At 31.2% G+C, this 19592-nt stretch overlaps 1 protein-coding gene across 1 annotated transcript; it reads right to left on the bottom strand.

The window, feature by feature from the left end:
* Positions 1 to 3549: 3549 nt before the first annotated feature.
* On the bottom strand, positions 3550 to 18243 carry LOC139510505 (techylectin-5A-like). Its single transcript, XM_071297081.1, has 6 exons — positions 18107 to 18243; positions 16259 to 16327; positions 9499 to 9635; positions 6294 to 6390; positions 5836 to 6000; positions 3550 to 3827 (listed from the first exon to the last, which is right to left on the bottom strand). Exons 1-6 carry the CDS (start codon positions 18177 to 18179, stop codon positions 3580 to 3582), a joined length of 789 nt encoding a protein of 262 aa, XP_071153182.1. The 5' UTR covers positions 18180 to 18243; the 3' UTR covers positions 3550 to 3579.
* Positions 18244 to 19592: the final 1349 nt, after the last annotated feature.

The raw sequence follows: 19592 nt of genomic DNA, 5'->3' as shown, positions 1-19592 counted from the left end.
AGAATAATTACTGTCACAAAAATGTTCTTATTTTCATGAAAAACATTGCTCTGTTAACTTTCGAAAAATAAATAGCAGTGCGTAGCAGATACGAAAAGAAATTTCCCCTTAAACGACAAAACAAATTTTAATACATTTCCTTTCCAAACTGCTCTTCGACGTACTTTTCCAAGTTAACTAATATATCGAAATCACGTATCACGCGCTTTGAATACGCTTTGAATACAACATTCTACGTTAAAATCACAATCACCGAACTAGAACATCTAATAGTGGACTGCTAGTCCCCGGTGGTACCCTCCGGAATACTAATATTGATATGATTTCACATGTCTTAATATGTTTTGATTATAAATCTGATAATTGTCCTATTATCAATGTTGAAACTCAATATTGTAAAAGTATTTCTAATTCATTGAAAAGAGGAACCTTTTCTTGTTAAGACCTTACATTTTTTGTGTCTTGCATACCGGAACCACGTGTATGTAAAAATCACTATCAATTGGTTGGTACCTTTGTTGTTTGAATTTCTCAGCAGGTACCATTGAATGAAAATGGTTCGGCTAGAACAATAAAAAAAAATCAAATCAAAATGAAGGCGAGATGTCCTGTTTGTAATATGTTTTTCTTTATCTCATTCAGACTTGCTATACCAAATAATTGTTTCCAGGAGAACATTTTAGTGAAGGTTCTAAGTAATCTCTATATATATACTTATTTATTGAGCATTATCTCAGATTTCCAGTGTAATTCTGTGGCCATTTCTAACTGAAAATATGCCATGATTTTTTAAATGGAATGAACCCATGCGCGCCGACCATTCACGATATTTGAACCCTGTATAGAAACATTATGATGCACTCTATGTACATTGTTGCATTATTGTTATGACAAAAACTATGCAATGACATTTGGTGACTGAATACACAGTTTCGTTTAATTTCAGCGATGTAAAATAACGGAATCTGACTCTAAAACAATATTTCATTGCCAAAAAAGTTATCGCTCTTAGCCTAAAAATTGAAACTATGCGTGCATACAAAACACCAAAAGATGATAAAACAGAAATAATTAGACTGTAATGAGTATAGCATCACAATAAAAAGCATGAAAAAGGAAACAACACACGAGTTATAGATGTAACTTAAATTGCATAAATTATTCCCATTTATTCGTCCAAACATTTGCATCGTATATTTGTAAACGAAATCCGATTGAAGTATCAATATATATTTCCGTAAGTAATGCGGTATTATGTGAAATATTTAACCATACTTTATTAAAGAAAACGTTTATCTTTACAAAAAAAAAAAAAAAAAAAAAAGAGAAAAGAATGTTAATGACTTTTATACTTCTGCAGGTAATCATGAAAATATTTTCTGTAGTTATTTCAAATGTTTGAAGTATATGCAGCGTTTGTCAAAATGGAATCGATATTCATCAGAGGCATTATTTGATCTAGACACAATATGTAACTGCATAATGTTTGCTTGATTGTAGATATTTTCTCTTGTTGTGCAGTATATCTTAATAATATATTGACCGACTGTGTACGCATATTGTTTTTAACCTTGCAATCTAATCATGGCACTTGAGGCGTTTAGTTTTGTGCGTTCAAATGATCCAATTGCTTATTTATATAGAAATGGAGTAAACTTAAATGCGAACCAAGAATAGAGTCCCAAAATGACATTGGCTTGGTTTTCAAAAGTATCTAAGACATGTCTAGTGATGGTCTTAGAACATATCATTATCATAAGATGTTTCAAAAGTGTCCAAACAAGGATTTTAATTCCTTTTCATATAAAATTTCATGTTCCTTATAATGAAGAAAACAATGTTAGTAAATAATAAGAATAGTAATAATTATTATGTTCATACTTATTAGGTATCTCCACTATTCTGTAAAAAGACCTATTGTCTTTTTCCGCCAAATTTGTTACGTGCCCTGTTTTGTGGTTTCGCAAGATGTCGCTTTGCTTTTTTTTGCATATGATATCGAACAGCAATAGCTTTTGAGACTGACCCTTTTTAGTCGAAGACCTTAGCTGTATTTGGCACAACTTTTAGGAATTTTGGTCCTCAATGCTCTTCAACTTCGTACTTTATTTGGAATTTTTAACTTTTCTTGGATTCGAGCGTCACTGATGAGTCTTTTTTGACGAAACGCGCGTCCGGCGTAAATACAAAATTTAGTCCTGGTATCTATGATGAGTTTATTCAAACAGGTTGTATAAATACACATCCACGTTCATTTTCTATATCGCGGTTAACTTCTGACTACTTGTATCCTATTGTCTGTCGATTTTTTTCTTTTTGGCATTGTACAAGTCATGTCATGTCATGTCCGTGTATGTATGCTGTCTATAACGTTAAAATTATAAATCCCTTGGACGTTTTTTACTTAATTTAGTCTCTGATGCATGATTTATTGTATCATTAATTGTACTTTCGTGTTAATTTGACCTGTTGATACAATTTGTAATGATTTTGTGTTATTTAATGTTTACTTATTTAGTTTAATATTTCGCCTCTCTACTTTTGATACATAACAGCTTTGATAAGTCTTTGGTATGAATATACGCTTTTACTTCTGTTCTCGTAGTATGGAAAACTAAATAATTTATTTTGTAAAAACTATTTATACTGTTTACCGTACAACAAAATTTGTATTTACCTGTATTTGTGTTAATATGTCTTTTGATTGAGTTAAGCCATTTCAATTGATATTTTATAGTGTATCTTTATATATTATGATGCTACACTACTGTTGCAGGTGAGGGTAAAGGTTGGTACCTATTAACACGTTTAAATCCGCTGCGTTTTTCTATCATCTGTACTAAACCAGAAACTGAATGTTCAACAGTTGTCGTTTGTTGATGTGGTTCATTATTGTTTCTCGTTGTTTCCCGTTTTTATATAGATTAGACCGTTGATTTTCCTGTTTGAATGGAGTTGTCTCATTGACACTCAGACCACATCTTCTTATATATATATACATATAAAAAAGAAGATGATAGATAAAGGAAGATGTGGTGTGAGTGCCAATGAGTGATTGTCAATGAGACAACTTTCCACAAGAGACAAAATGACACAGAAATTAACAGCTATAGGTCAACGAACGATCTTTAACAATAAGCAAAGCCCAAACTGCCTAGTCAGCAATAAAATCCCCGATATCACAAATGTTAAATAAATCAAACGAGAAAAATCAACGGCCTAAAAAATGACAAAAATGAACGACAAACAAATATGAAACACAGCAACAGACAAACTAATGTATTGCTAGCTCCTGATTCCGGTTAGGCACATACATACAGAATGTGGCGGAGGTTAAACATGTTAGCGGGGTCCTAACCCTCCCCTACCCTGAAACAATTAGTATACGGTAGACGCAGACTTAACAATATCTAATGTGTGATTAAAGGTCAAACTTGATTGAAATTAAAAGCATATACACACATATGACTACGACCAGAAAAAGAATAAACGATTCCATGTGCGTTGCTTGCATTTAAGAAGTATTCATGAAAGTGATAACATAGAATACACATTTTTAATTTTATTCATTATAATTTGCTAGACTCGCCGTATCATCATACGTGTTCTTTTCAATGAGTAGTGATATCCTTTCCAGTCATACCAATTAACACCATCAGCGTAGCTACTATGGTATCCATTCAGATACTTCCCGTTAAGATTGGAGCGATGACATTTGTTATACCACCATCCTCCTTTATACCTCTCAGCACAGTTGGCTCTAGACACATCATTATCTCTATCCCATGTAGAAAACCTATATCCATTATGTTCGCTTAATGAATCCCCTAAATGGCATAAATATGTAACTTTAATATGTAGCCTATTCTAGCTAGATGGGCTGAGCCTTCTTTTTTATTTAATTAATAAAATGTATAAGAATAGAAAAGTAAGGAAAACAGTGTTCACTTTGAACAGTTTGAAATGACATATCAATTACAAGGAAACGTGTCGTGCTTACATTATTTTGTCGAGTATCTAACATAGATTATACATTTCGTCAAGTCCTTATGAATTAACTATTTCAAATTCTAATAAGAAAATTAAAGAAAAGAAACCAGTAAAGTCGCACTAAAAGAATCGTATAAATATTGTTTATTTTCAAAATTAGCACTATTGACTGATATAAAGTAGATGAAGTAATTACAGATGTTTAAAACAATGTGTGGCATTACAAAACTTGTGTGTCGACATGAATAATCATTGAAATTGTCATATTTATAATTTTGGGAAGGGAATTTCATTTCTGAGTTTTTCTCGGAGTTCAGTATTTTTGTGATTTTGCTTCTTTTTTTTTAACTGTTTTCAAACGTACTTTTTTTAACCTTTTCAACTTGTTTTTAATTCGAGCATCCCTGGTGAGTCTTTTGTAGACAAAACGCGCGTCTGTCACAAATAAATATATTCAACCCTAGTATCTATGATGAGTTTATTTACAAGCACTTGGTCGATGCCACTGCTGGTGGAGTTTTTAACCCCGAAGATTTACCAGTAGTCAGCAATTTTGTGTTGACACGCATGCATTATCATACATAATTATAAATTAACTGTTTACAAAACTTTGAATGAACTCTGGTATCTATGATGAGTTTATATATCTCGGTACGTATAAACATGTATATGTGTCTAAGTGTTTCGAAATAATCTAAGTATTCAACGAAATATGGTTACTATCTACTTTTGTTAAAATTAGGAAAATGTCTGTCTATTACCTGTTTATAACATTTCTTTACTGATGTCATAAGATATGTAGTTCAAATATTTTTTCAATGAAATTGGCGCAAAAATTTGCTACTTTAAAAGAGGGGCGAAATATACCAGAGGGACAGTCAAACTCATGAATCGTAAAATAAACTGACGACGCCATGGCTAAAAATGAAAAGGACGAACAGACAAACAATAGTACACATGACACAACATAGAAAAGTAAAGAATAAACAAAAATAAATATTCAGCTTTGCTCGTTCCTGCAGAATGTAAAGCCACAAAAAAGCGATCCAAACGCATGAAACTTATAAAGTGTTGTTTAAACATATTCTTAAATATAAAACTAGATGTCGCGAAGGTTTTGATATAAAACGTCAAATTAAACTTTGACCTCGACCTCATTTTTATGGTTATATAGCTAGGAAATCAAATCAAAAGACCATAGGTCTTTATTATATATGACTAATGAGTTATATCATTATACAGCATATTCTAAATATCAGGTTGGGAACATTCTCATTAAATGTCAATGTATCCTTTCAACCAAAATAGATGTATTAGAACATGTCACAGTCAACAATATAGTTCAGATATTTTGTATATTCTGTTTCTCAGAAGTAGCGATAATAAGCAAAAGTCAAAATTAAAAACACGATCTAGCCATTTTCTTCTTCTCATGTCCATGAACCAACGACCTCAAATCAAAATACAGTTATTTACCATCGATTACTGTTTACAATTACAATTTATAATTTTCTCATGAAGTCTGTGGACGACACCAGTTACAGTTACTATCAGATGCTTTAGAATGCTAGCATGAGCAGCAAGATATCATCAAAACAGGTACTGAATTACTGTAAAGCCTATAACAGGCAACTACAAATGACAATAACTTACAGCTTTCTTGAACAGGGATATTGTCTTGCATATACACTTTTGCTGATTTAAAATGAATCATACGTGTAAATTTCTTATAGGAATATTTTACAGCATCACTGGGCCATTGGCCAATGATAAAGGGGTTAATGTGTTTCGAAGTCATTTTCTATTGTTTAACTATTCAATTATAGTTATTATGAATTGTCTAACCTGCATTTCCAGTATATTTAGCTACCTCAAGCTTGTATCCTGACATCTCGTTCTTCACAACAAATGTGTTGTAGATGGCATATCGGTGGTTATAATGGAAGTCCCACATATCTATCCGCAATATGTAATAGCCCTGTTGAGTGAGTTTGCTCAAATATTCATTCCCTGTAGGAAAAATACTAATATGACTAATTATTGTGATATCTGCTAGTTTAACTGAGAGTATTTGTGTGCTTCCTTAATTTATGATATTTCCTACATCTTTAGTAGTCATGAATGATGTAGTCACTATGTGCATACACCCTATTTATATTTGTATTTTGGGAAACCTTAAGAGCCTAAATGTGTCAATAACCACTCAAAATATTCAAGCATTGTTAAAATGTGTAAATAATAAAATATTTATAAAATCAATTATATGTCAATGGCAAGCCAAAATATGTTAGATATATCCTTACCCAACCAGAAATCTGCTTTTAGATTTCCAAAACCTTCGTTATACGCCCTCCAGTCTCTGTAGAAGCCAACATAACCATTTGTTCTTCGTTGAAATACCTGTGGAAGTATGATATTAAAGTCAACCGATATGAATTTCAGAGATGAAAAGGGAGAGGCGAAGTTACCAAAGGGACATTCCAACTTTTAAGTCGAACATTAACGGACAACGCAATGGCTAAAAAACAGAACAAGAGACTAACAGCAGTAATAAGAACACAACATAGAGAATTAAAGACTGAGAAACAGGAAACCAACCAAAAACTGGGAGGAATATGAGGTTCACCGAAAGCCTAAGCAGATCTTGTTCCACATATGGCAGCCGTCGTGTTGCTCATATTTCTACAAACACGGCAATTAGTTTAATTGTTGTTATGACATTAGGACAATAGTAATTGATTCCGCTAATATATCGTAAATTATCTCTATCGACAAATTCTATATATGTTATGTGTCGTTAATGAAATGAATGACATTTATAAGTATTAAGATCCAAATCGGCAATCTAAACTTGTAGCTCGTTGCGTATTTGGGCGACATTCTCGTCGACATGTCCTTTTATTGGCGACATTCTCGTCGACATGTCCTTTTATTGGCGACATTCTCGTCGACATGTCCTTTTATTGGCGACATTCTCGTCGACATGTCCTTTTATTCGTATTAAACGCCGGCTATGAAATTCAGCAGTTTATCTATTCAACGAGTTAATACCCTCGTTGTTAAACTAGTCCAGTCAATCTAGCATAAATTTGCCCTAACCTGAAAGTAATTGCAACAGAAGATTTTTAAGTTTTAATCTTTAGCATTATACCTCAAATATACACAGAAAAAAGTCCAATAAAATCTTATTTGAGGAAGACTAAAAAAATCACCATTTAAAATTCCTATGGAGATTTGCATTAAAAAGGGAGATGACTCTTGCAAAAAAGGCAGAAATATCAATAAAAATTGATACAAAATTATAACTTTACCGCTTCTAATCATCAGAATGTATACGTATTGATTCTTGATTTTTTATCGGTCTTTAGGGTATAACAAACAACTCTAAAGGTGTTTTTATATCTTTTATCAAGCTATAATCTAGATTTCGTAATTCATTAGTTGACCATTTATTTATTTTTTCAACATGTCAAGGTAAAGAATCTCAAATTTAATAAAAAAAAATAATTAAGCATGTATTATTCTTTTTGTGGTTTAAAGTTTCTTTAGACATGTAAGATGCTGAAAAAATATAATATACAGATATAAACAATACCAAATTTTCACATTATTTTTTCAAAATGGTCACAAAGCTTCGAATTTGCAATTTCTTTAATGAAAAATGCACAACAAAAAATAAAACTACCCATAACAGTTCGGTTTTGTACATTTCATGAGCAGACGAATATATAATTTAGTCAAATGTCAACTTATAACCCCATCAAAATATCATACTTTACATAAATTTCAAGAAAATCAACCAAAAACGACTCATTTTTGTGAAGTTATCTACCCTTCCAGTGTTAATTTCCATAGGAAATTAAAAATGCTGATTTTGAGTTTTCATTAAGTTAAATTTTATGGGACCTTTTTCTGTGTACATTAAAGGCATAATGCTATAGTTTAGAACTCAAAAATTTTCTGTTGCAATTAGTTTGAGGTTAAATCTTAGTTTGACTCGACTAACGTGTTTGTGATATTTTCACAACCTATACGAGCAATAATGAAAAAACATCAAGGGACATAAAGGCCACTAACAAGTAATCTGAATTATTTCAATGTTTGAAGCACAAAATGTTTAAATAAGTTGAATAAATACCTGAGGTCAGTCTATATTTATATGTATACTTATTTTAACAGCTTCAAAAAAAAAGTCGTAATCAAAAATGCGTAGTTTTGAATACGCGCAATGTATTTCTTGTATACAGTAATAGTATCATTTTCTTAAAATCCTTCCATTCATATCGTTAACTTGGATATGTATGATGAACCTTTTTGAATCTTGAACTTTATCACATATGTGATTTGATTTTTGAACACATTAACAATATCAGATTTTTTGCAACGAAGGAAACTCACAAGGGCTCTCTGTGACACTGTGGGGCTTCAAGGAATAAACAATCCTGATTTTACACAACTTGATTCTCTACAAATTCAATTCTTTGTAAATATTGTTACAAATTTATCGTAATTATATCTTTATTATATTGTTCTCTACTCTGCAAAAAGCACTAATGATTAAAACCATTCAGTGATTCAAAAAAGTCTTCAACTATGTAAACAAAAGTACCAGATCCAATACCACTGCACATATATTTATTGTTTACATATTATAATTTATTCCTTTCTTTAAGTCACACGTACGATCATGAACCAACTATAACTCTTAAATTAATGCATAACTCGAAAATTATCAGGTCATGGATGTCGAAAACATAAATTGTGAAAAACGTTTACTAAGTTATTTTATAGACATATAGATATGGTTTAACATTTTGGATATCCCTGTAAAATGTTAAAAAAAAACCGGGATGTTACATATTAATTTATAAGTTGTGTTGTTTATAAAGCCCGTAAACTTACATAAGAGCACTGTTATTTCAAGTCATTGATACTTTGAATAAACTTATTTTTAAAAGACATCAATTTAAAACCTTAGTAAGTTTTTTTTTGAAAACTATATGGTCATACGGCCTGTGGGTATTATTATTTACATTTTGACACTGCAATAGTTTATGCTTATCTCAGATTTTTTGTGTTAGTCTTTATTGTAAAAACATGCAAAGTGATAATTCAGTAAGGTAGAAACTATATTTTACTATGGTTTCTTGGAGATGGTGGAGAATTGAAAATGAATAACTTAGCCTGGTAAGCACATATATTGAAAACAAAATGCTTTAAAAAGAATTAAAACGAATATTCTGGAACACAAAATGCAGGAAACAAATGGGTAAACAAGTGACGTTACATTTTCGCGGGGCCATGGAAAATCTTCCTGTCCAAGATGACCAAATGGTCGACAATATAAACATGTTCATGCCTGTTTCAGAAACCAAACAAATAAAGTTTATGTATTTAGAATTATTACATATTCAAATAAATGGTGCCAATATGTTTTATGTAATTTCTAAGCGGGCTAAAACATATCAATATGTATATGATGTATATGATGTTTTATATCATACAAACCGTCCAACCACCTCCATAATTTCGCATATCACAATAGACGTAAAAACCAGTACTTCTATCAGGATAAATTTTATAGATCCCACTTTTGTATTTTGACTTCTTCAAATCACCACAATCAGATGGTCGGAAACCCAAATCTGAATTATAAATTACATAATGAAGAATACGATAAAAAGTAAAATAACAAAACTACTGATCGCTGAGGAAAATTCTGAACGGAAATTACCTAAGCAAATGGCTAAATCAAAAGCTCAATACATCAAACGAATGGAAAACAATTGTCATATTCCTGACTTTGTATAAGTATTTTCTTATATAGAAACAGTTGATAAAACACGGATTTCTGTGGATTCATTTATTTTCGTTGGTACCAATTTTCGTGGATTAGGAAAAACTTGCATGTTTGTGTATATATAATTTCATGTCTTTGCCGAAGTCTACAAACAAGTGGATAGTAAATGTGTCATTCGTTGAACATTTAATTTTGTGGTTCCCTTGTACCCATGAAATCTACGAAAATTAGTATCCAACGAATAATACTGAATCCACAGTATAGCTAGCTAAACATCTTACTTGTATGACAGTTGCATAAAATTACATTATATTGACAAAGATGTGTGAATAAAACGAACAAACAAAATATGTAAATATGTCAAAAAAATTAAAAATAAATGATAGTCTTTCTCCCAATATGTCCTATATATATACTAATATCAAAAGGTGCATTGTTTTGTTGTTTGATAAGCTGTTTATAAAGTTGTAAACTTGTTCAGTATGATGTGCATTAAACTTGGCAAATAGAATATTTTGGTGTATCTAGTTTTTAAGATGTGATCGATGATTCTATCTGGCTACCTAAATGACTGTCAAAGCACGAATTGAAATGCGAGAACGGCGAAACAACTTTTAAAGATTAATTAAAATTTTAAAGTGAAATGTCACAATATATATTCAACCTACTAGTGAGACGACTTATAGCCCTGAATGGATGAGTTTTACCATTTGTGTTAGTTTTTATCTATCATATTGAAAACTATAAACAAAAGGAAGTCTCTGAAAAACAACTTTTCTACATATATATCAAATGATCGAAGTCGTTAATCGACTCTTTAAAGGAGTTGTTGTCCTTCAGTGCCAGTTGTTGTACCACTTTTTCTGCGTGTTTCGGCTTTTATCATGAAATTGTCCATGCAAACTTTGGCTATATTTTCTATCTAATTAGGTATTACCTGGAAATACGAACAGGTGTCCTAGCGGACCGACATTATCAGTAGCTGTATTGTGTATGTTCGTGTACAAAACATCCTGATGTGTGCTAAACAGTGGAAACGAGTAGTTATTTTATAGATAGAACTACGAAAAATAACGGAATGAATTCGACATTAGTAGTCAATCCTATGAGACAAGTCGATTTCCTCCATAGATGTAGCATTAAAGTAGCAATCGACTTGTTTTGAATAAGGCCATTTTGATAATAGCCAAACAGTTATTTTAATTAATAAGTAGTTTCAAAATAAGTTGGTTTTATAATCAATTTGATATTTTTTTAGGATTATAGTGAATGTTTCAGTAAAAAAAGTATTCAAATAGGTCCAGCAGATATTTATTTAGTTAAGTATTTAATATTAATGAATATAAGAATGATATACAATGAATAAAATAAACTGGGTAGTTTTTATGTGTCAAATTGAACGCATTTCATTGGTGCCAATTTTTACAACCTTTAATTTGTGCCACAATTTTTTTATTTCAATTGCGCCATGAACAAAACTACATTTGTGCTATTTTCTACTTTTGAGTATGCCTGTACCAAGTCAGGAATATGACAGTTGTCCATTCGTTTGATGTGTTTTATCATTTGATTTTGTCATTTGATTAGGGACTTTCCGTTTTACATTTTCCCCGGAGTTCAGTATTTTTATGATTTTACTTTTTACAGTTAAAATATATTAGAAAAGTTTAAAATATTCATTGCTACATCGTGAATAAGATTTTTTATCCTCCTTTGTAACTAAGTAAGTTCATAGTACTTAATCTTTAATATTAAACTTTTCCATCTTATCGTCACTAAGGTTTAAAATTATATAGTGTTCACATCTTTGGGGTATCAAGATGGACATTGTCTATTTTGAGTTAGTTTCCGTTAGTTTTCTCATAATTGGGTTGTTACATATTGTTCATGTTGAGGAATAGGGTTTTGAAGGCCGTAGAGTTGTCTGTGATGGCTGTCATCCACACTTTAATTGAACTTATGTGGAAAGCATTGCTGTCTTTAAGTTTTTTATGTTATCATTAATTTATTAGAGAACTGAAAACATAATTATAAAAAATCTCTTATTAAAAACCTATCAGTGTATAGTGCTTCATTATTGTTACAATGACTGATCCAGACGAATATTTTTTTATATGCAATCAATAACTGTGTTTTTGTTAACATGGTGACTGTTATTGTAAAAAGTCTCTTTTGAATAAAAATATGTTTTATTCTATTTACATGTATGTACCTGTAATTTGACACAATTCAACGTCCATATAGTTATATTTACAACAAAATGTCTAAGGACCTAGTTTTATATCCTGCATTTATCATGTTGTTTACTTGAAATGTTTTCAAAATGCTCCCCCTGACATACAATGCGACAAAACAAAATATTTGGTGTAAATTAAATAACGCCTTCATGAGTGTAATTTATAAAGACAGCCCATGCATTAGACTTGTTATACAATCAAATTTTGGATTCTTAAAAACAGTAAAATATGTATCTGTGTAATTAATGTAATACAATATGTCCCTTAAAAAGTATGCTACTTATATAATAGTTCTTGAAAACTGGTCATTATCGTGATATATGGACTGCCCACAGGACTGTGGTATTGACTAAGATAGTGATAATGACTGAGCCGAATAGGCCAATGTTTCTACATAAGCATAGACCCCACCAATTTTTGGTTTGAAATATGTAGTTTTATATTTTTTCTTCCAAATGGGAAAAAGAATTAATTCTTCTGATTTTGACAAAATATTGTTTTTTGTGTTCAAAAATAGGTGAGCTGGACCGAATCTAGGTCATATTACTAAGTTTCATGGGACAACAAACTTATTTTGTTTGCATAAAGTTTTCTTTCTCCAAATCTAAGAATTATTTGGATATCACTCTGATAAATGGAACCAGTAATGGAGATTTATTTATTAGAGAAAGCATCAAAATACATCTTTGTAGTATGTTAGCTATATTTTCACAGGAAATGTGGAGTAAGGAAAATTTGCATGCCGTATCCATGGTAACCAAAACATTTAAATGAATCAAAGTTACGTTTTTCAACATATATTAGGAGGTCCTTCAAATTCATGTTGAATTAAAAAAATATGCAACCATGCATTTCCAGCTAATTTTGGTCATTACAGATAATTGCTTTTAATACGGATAGCATGTTTTTTTCTTTTTTACTGTATCATTAACAATAATCACTCACTGTTCTTTCAAAAGTAAGATACAAACACCAATGACACAAAAAAAAAATCAGCAAATAGAAAACAGAATTCCGTCTTATATTATTTTGTATACGTTTCACGTATGCATAATGTAGACGATTTTCCAACATGCTAAATAATGCATGTAGTTACTGGCTGTTGGTAGGATATTTTGCCAGCATACACATAACTTCTTTTCCTCTAAAAAGTCATTTTCTAGTAAGTCATGTAATCAGAAATTACACTTTAAACAATTAACCATCCGATAAATTTCGTATTACTACAATTATTCACTGTGTTACGAATAAATAATGATTTTGTTATCACAAAACGTATTTATGGTTGTTTTTTTCATGATAAATTTCGTATTAGGACAATTGCGCACTGTGCAACTAATTAATCCTGATTTTTTTGCACCTCATCACTTCTTGATTTTGTTTTCTTTTCCATGATGAATTCCGTTTTAAAAAACATGATGAAAGTATTTGTTTAGTATTAAGTCAACAGTATGTATGGTATAAGCGAGATAATTCGAATGAGTTAATAAAAATATACACTGAATCAATGCTCTTCAACTTTGTACTTGTTTGGCTTTTTAACTCTTTCGGTATGAGCGTCACTGATGAGTCTTATGTAGACGAAACGCGCGTCTGGTGTATACAATTATAATCCTGTTACCTTTGATAACTATTAGGACAATATCAGCGAGTCAAATTGCAAGAAATCATTTTAAATCAGGATTATAAATATAAACTGAGCATCTTTGCTCATTATAAAAATAAATCAGTAAGGAAACTACTATTATACATATGGTTACATCATATAATCCTCATCACTGCAAAATAAAGACATGATTAAAGCAGCACCGAATATGTGTTTCTCCAAAAAAAAACAGACTTTTGATGGCAACTGAATTAAGAAGAATATCTTCACAAAAATAGATGAATATGAAAAATAAATAACTCAAAGGTATTTCAAAAAGATCGAATATCGTTAAAACTTACAAAGTCAAACGTTATTAATCAACAAATCAAATGAAAACAACAGTCATAATCCTGACCTTGTACAGGCATTTTCCGAAAACAAATTTTATGACAGTTAATTAATTTCCGTTATATTCACAAACCCGGGTGTGAAAACTAGAGAGACATAATAGTAAAATATGACAACAATAAATGGGATCAAGCAGCTAAAAAGGTTTAAATATATCATAACTGATCAAAACATTCCAACAAGCATACACATGAAGGGAAAACGGTACTATTACATTTTCCCAGCATTATGTTGGCCTTTTGTGTACCCGATTCAAGGAAGGTGAAGAAAGTCAAATTATGAGCGCTGTGATTGGATGTAATGGGAAAATATATTTTTTATTTATCTATGAATAACTGCAGTGTGTATATTTACAATATCAATTTTGTAACGTATTGAAATATTTTCTAGAGAATTATTCGAAAAGACTTCCAAAATTTCATAAATTTAGTGCAAAATGACGGTGGGGATGGATAACATAAACAAGGTCCGTTGGAAATTGGTTATGATACTATTTGTCTTTATTTTTTAAAACAGAATAATAAAGTACTAACACCACACATAACTGTTTTATCCAGGTTTTTATCATAAAAAGTGGTAAATTTAGAAAATGTTAATGTTGTCGCCTATGGCAGAATAAATAGTACCGTTTTCCCTAAATCAAACAGAGATGCCAACAAACAAAAAAATGTATATCGGACTTGACACGAATGGATAAATAACCAATTTGAAAGCGCACATGAATATAAACATCGTAAAACAATAAAAGTAAGTCAACGGTTGACATGTAGAGAACAGTACCCGCACAAAACTTTCAATATAACAGGTACATATTTTTAAACCCTCGGATAGATACTGTTGCCGGCGGTCTAATGGTAAACATTTGGTATTTTATGCTTATACCAGAACACAACCAAACTCCATGAGAGTTTGTGAGGGCACGAGTAAGTACGGACGAACATATTTAAGAAAATAATATTGACAAATTACAGCCCTTGGATGGTGTAAACTTCCCAAAAAATCGTGTATGGTTTAATGGTGCATGGCATATGGTGCAATAGTGTAAGGTGTATAGTGCTATGGTGTATGGTGTAATGGTGTATGAGGAATGGTGTGATTGTGTAACGTGCGATTGGGAATGGTGTGAATGAACGGTGTACGACATTTCATTGGTTGAAAACGAAGTTCTTTTTATTTTAATTTTTCGAATTGTAAACATACACAATAATAATAATCTTAATATTTGAAATTTAATTGCATTACGGGTAATTTCGGATCGTGTAGATAGAATGGGGAATGGTGTATGGTGTAATGTGTAAGGTGTATGGTGCAAAGGTGTAACGTGTATGGTGTAATGGAACAAGGTGTATGGTGTAATGGTGTATGGTGTAAAGATGTATGGTGTTAGTTGGAAGTTTACACCATCTAAGGACTGTAACAGACAAAACATAGGCGGGTCAATGGATTGAAGGACGTCATTTGCGCTCGCCGATATGCAAATGTTTAAAATATTAAAATCATTACAAAATGTTATTATGCTTAAAATGTAGTGACGATGGTTTTCGTATACAGAAAAATAAAACAGCAGTACGCATTGATTATGAAACACCGTAAAGTGACCAAAATTGACAAAAAAAGAACACGATCAGAAATTGTCATACAAATCACTGCTCCGGGATCATTCTTACAGTCAAGTTATAAGTCGAAAGCCTAATCCAAACGCAACAACCGTTTGGAAAAACTCACAAGATAACAATTGCCTTCAAAATACAAAACAAAAAAACAAATATCATAGAAGCTTCCAACAAATTTTAAAGCTCTAGAAAAAGATCGAAAAGATCCTCATAAAATCAAATTTATTGTCAACTTTCAGCACGATCTAATGCACGTGTCAACTTTTGTCCAGCAGCACTGAAATTATCATTTTTCAGATACTAGAGATTCACCATATTTGGACAGACACAGAAGATTTTGAATCAGCTCAGTATTCTGTTACCCGATGGACTCATCGAGATAGATGAAACTCTATTTTGCCAGAAACCAAATAAACTCAGCTACGAAATGTACGACAAGCTACAAGCATTTCTAATCAGCATCGATGAGGAAACTAATTTGACTAGCGAAACATAAAATGAATCTATAAATAAAACCACTATTTTCATAACACTAATTGGTATGTTAAAAATACATTGTTATGTATTTATATGATTAAGTAAGTAATTGCATCAGTTAATTTTCAATACAGTAACACGTTACCTTCACAGGGGCTCGTTCTTTTGGTGATACGTTTAGCTACTTTGTCGGATACTTCCGCAACACGTTCATCTTCAATAAATTGAAAAACTTGTGTTTTAGACGTTAACTTTGTCCTTGTTCAACAACAAAAATATGTTGTTTTTTTTTCTTTATTGCATTAAACATCGAAGCTATCTTGTTTCACATATAATAATTCCAAAACAGATTAAATAGACGAATGGTTCAAATATTGTCGATGTTATATTAAGCCTGCAGAAACCGTTTATACAAACTGTCATAGAAAACATTTTAAACTCGTATTGCTTCTGTATTTAAGACTTAATATTGACGAGAAAATCACGGATTTTGAATATTCAATAAGATAGTACAAGGTATTTTCATTGTGTGCTTGTACGGTGTACCTGATAATTCACTTAGTAGTATGTAATTGGAAATATTGTATATATAAAAAGTAGGGATGTCAAAAGATCTGAAATTTAATACTCGGATACTCGGTCCTAATACTCGAGTACTCGCGAATACTCGGATGAATATTAAACGTCTATTGAAAAGTTTAAATTTTAGGTGGAATGCAGTGATTTTGGTATTACCTTTCATAAACATAAGACAAATGTACTACAACCATGATAGCTGGCTCCTCTGTTTTGTTTTGTGTCAATTAAAAAACAATGAATTACCGACCGCTGTTTCTACATCAACCTATCATAATAGCAATTATTTTTTGTGTACGTGTTCATGAACCCAGAGACATATATGATCCAATTTTCAATAAAATCAAAAATATTTGCATGAAAAGTCCGACAAAGAAGATTACATTTGTACCATCTGTTCCTGCGGAGTTGGTATTTTTTTATAATACGACTTGTCCATTAATTTGTCAACAACAATATTGGACTTCAAATTACTTGCGCTTTTTCGTGTCGCTCAGTCTTACTTTTTCTGTGTTTTGTTTTATGCACTATCGTTTGTCTTATTTTTTTATTTTTTTTTTAGTCATAACGTTGTTAGTTTATTTTCGACTTTTGGGTGTGAATGTCGCTCTCCTACTTTCGTATATCTTTAAATTGTAAATTAAACAATTATAGTTAAGTTTCAAACAAAAAGTAATAAAATTAATTAAGATATACATCTCATACCAATCACGTTTACATAGAAGTCTTGATTAACGAACAAATGTAAGTTTTACGGCTTGTAATGAGTTAATTATTAATCCATGACAGTGTTGATCCGTGTTTAAACACCGTTAAAAATGTCTCTTATCAGTTGCGTAGGTTTCACCGCAAGTCACTCTGTTCTTGTTAAGAAATATGACTGGTCAACAGTTTCAGACGAAAGACTGTTTGACTTACTTTTTTTTTCAAGTAGTGCACATGAAAACATTCCCTCGTAAGGTAAGGACGTTGCTGGTACTACTATAACAAATAGTAAGGATAAACATATCTATGTTGTTAGTTGATTTTATTTAGTATTACCATGGGGATATTTCAACGGAACTAAAAGAGTGGAAATATGCAGAGAAATATCTCAAGATTTATAACAGCAAACGAGTATATCCGAGTACTAAACCAGTAGTCGGCCTTCCGAGCGAGTACTCGTTGCCATCCCTAAAAAGTAAAATCACAAAAATACTGAACTCCGAGGAAAATTCAATCAGAAAGTCCCTAATCACATGGCAAAATCCAATGACAAAACAGATCAAACGAATGGACAACAACTGTCATATTCCTGACTTGGTACACGCATTTTCAAATGTAGAAAATGGTGGTTTGAACCTGGTTTTATATATGTGTATGTGGTCGTTGAATTCATCTTAACTTGTAAGGGAAAAAATGTATATACATTTCCTACCTTTGCTTATTTCATGACCATCGCTTTGTTCAAATATTAGGAGAAAAGCAGCTAACAGAAGTTTTCTATGCATAGTTTACAGACGTTCACTCCAGTGGACAACCATTTTGAATGTGTTTCCTTGTTTTTGATGACTTCATATGCATATGTTAACATATCAAATAGACTTTTTGCACAGGTTGATTGCGTGATTTACTAGTATGTAATATGAGTGGCTTTGTTTTCCTGAACATTATTTCAAATAAAACTACGTAGTTATGCTAATATGTTTATTCTGCTGACTGTAGGTATAGTATAATAATAAACATGTACCAATGAAATATGCAATCATTTCTTACATCATTTTAATAATTAATTTGTCCTTTATTTCGTAGATCAAATTTCTTTTTAAATCAAAATTGACGGTAGCATAGAAATACAGCTTCATAATTTAAATGTTTCCGCCTTGAATGATACCAGTAATACCAGGAAATGTGAGAAGCATTCTTATAATAAGTGTAATATTATCGTAAACACACTCTAATATAAAAAAAAATAAAAAAAACACGGTTTACAAATGACTATAACAAAAAATATAAAAATAATGTTTCAGGATTATTTGCCTTTAAAATCTACACTCAAGACCAAAAGTTTGAAAAGCCTTAACCGTTTGAAAACATAACTACCAACAGGGCCTAAAAAATCAAAGGTAAACTTTTCTTAAATGAGTGGCAAACTCAATACCAATAGCATAATTAAATGAACTGGACATTTTAGAAAAAGTTAACCTTTTACTTGACAAGATTCGTTCATATTCACACATTACACGATTTGCAATCATAGTTATCGCTCTTCGTCTAAGTGTAATACCACCATTGAATCCCCCCTATTAGTATTTGTTAAATTTGCACTTTTCAAAAAATTGTGCAGAATTTATCTTTGTTTCAAACAAAGAAATACTTGGCATAAGTGCATTTTTATCCTGTCTAGTACTATAGAAAACAATTCACTTAACATTTCATTGCATAAAAGAAAATAACCATCACTGGGAGTTAACCAAACAAATTGTTCCCTTATTTAAACTGTGTACAAACTTTAGTCATCATGTTACCTTAAGTTTCCAAAATATTTTATAAAAATCAAAACAAAAAAATTATGATGCTTTGAAATACCCAAGATATATGTTTATGACCCAGGAATGTAATGATAAGAACTTTCCGTTTGAATTTTTCTCGGTTCGGTATTTTTGTGATTTTACTTTTTACTGCAATAAAATGTAGGATTAATAGCTATATATAGTCCAGTCAATCTAGCATAAATTTGACCCTAACCTTGAAGTAATTGCAACAGAAGATTTTTATGTTTTAATCTTAATGCATTACACCCCAAAAATACACAGAAAAAAGTCCCAAAAAATCTTACTTGAAGAAGACTAAAAAAATCACCATTTTATAATTCCTATAGAGATTTGCATTGAAAAGGGAGATAACTCTGCAAAAAAGGCAGA

The sequence above is a fragment of the Mytilus edulis genome, chromosome 2 (assembly GCF_963676685.1).
Source record: "Mytilus edulis chromosome 2, xbMytEdul2.2, whole genome shotgun sequence".
In the NCBI taxonomy this organism is placed as follows: domain Eukaryota; kingdom Metazoa; phylum Mollusca; class Bivalvia; order Mytilida; family Mytilidae; genus Mytilus; species Mytilus edulis.
Note: the sequence above shows the minus strand (reverse complement) of the source record. Positions and strands in the feature narration are given on the sequence as shown.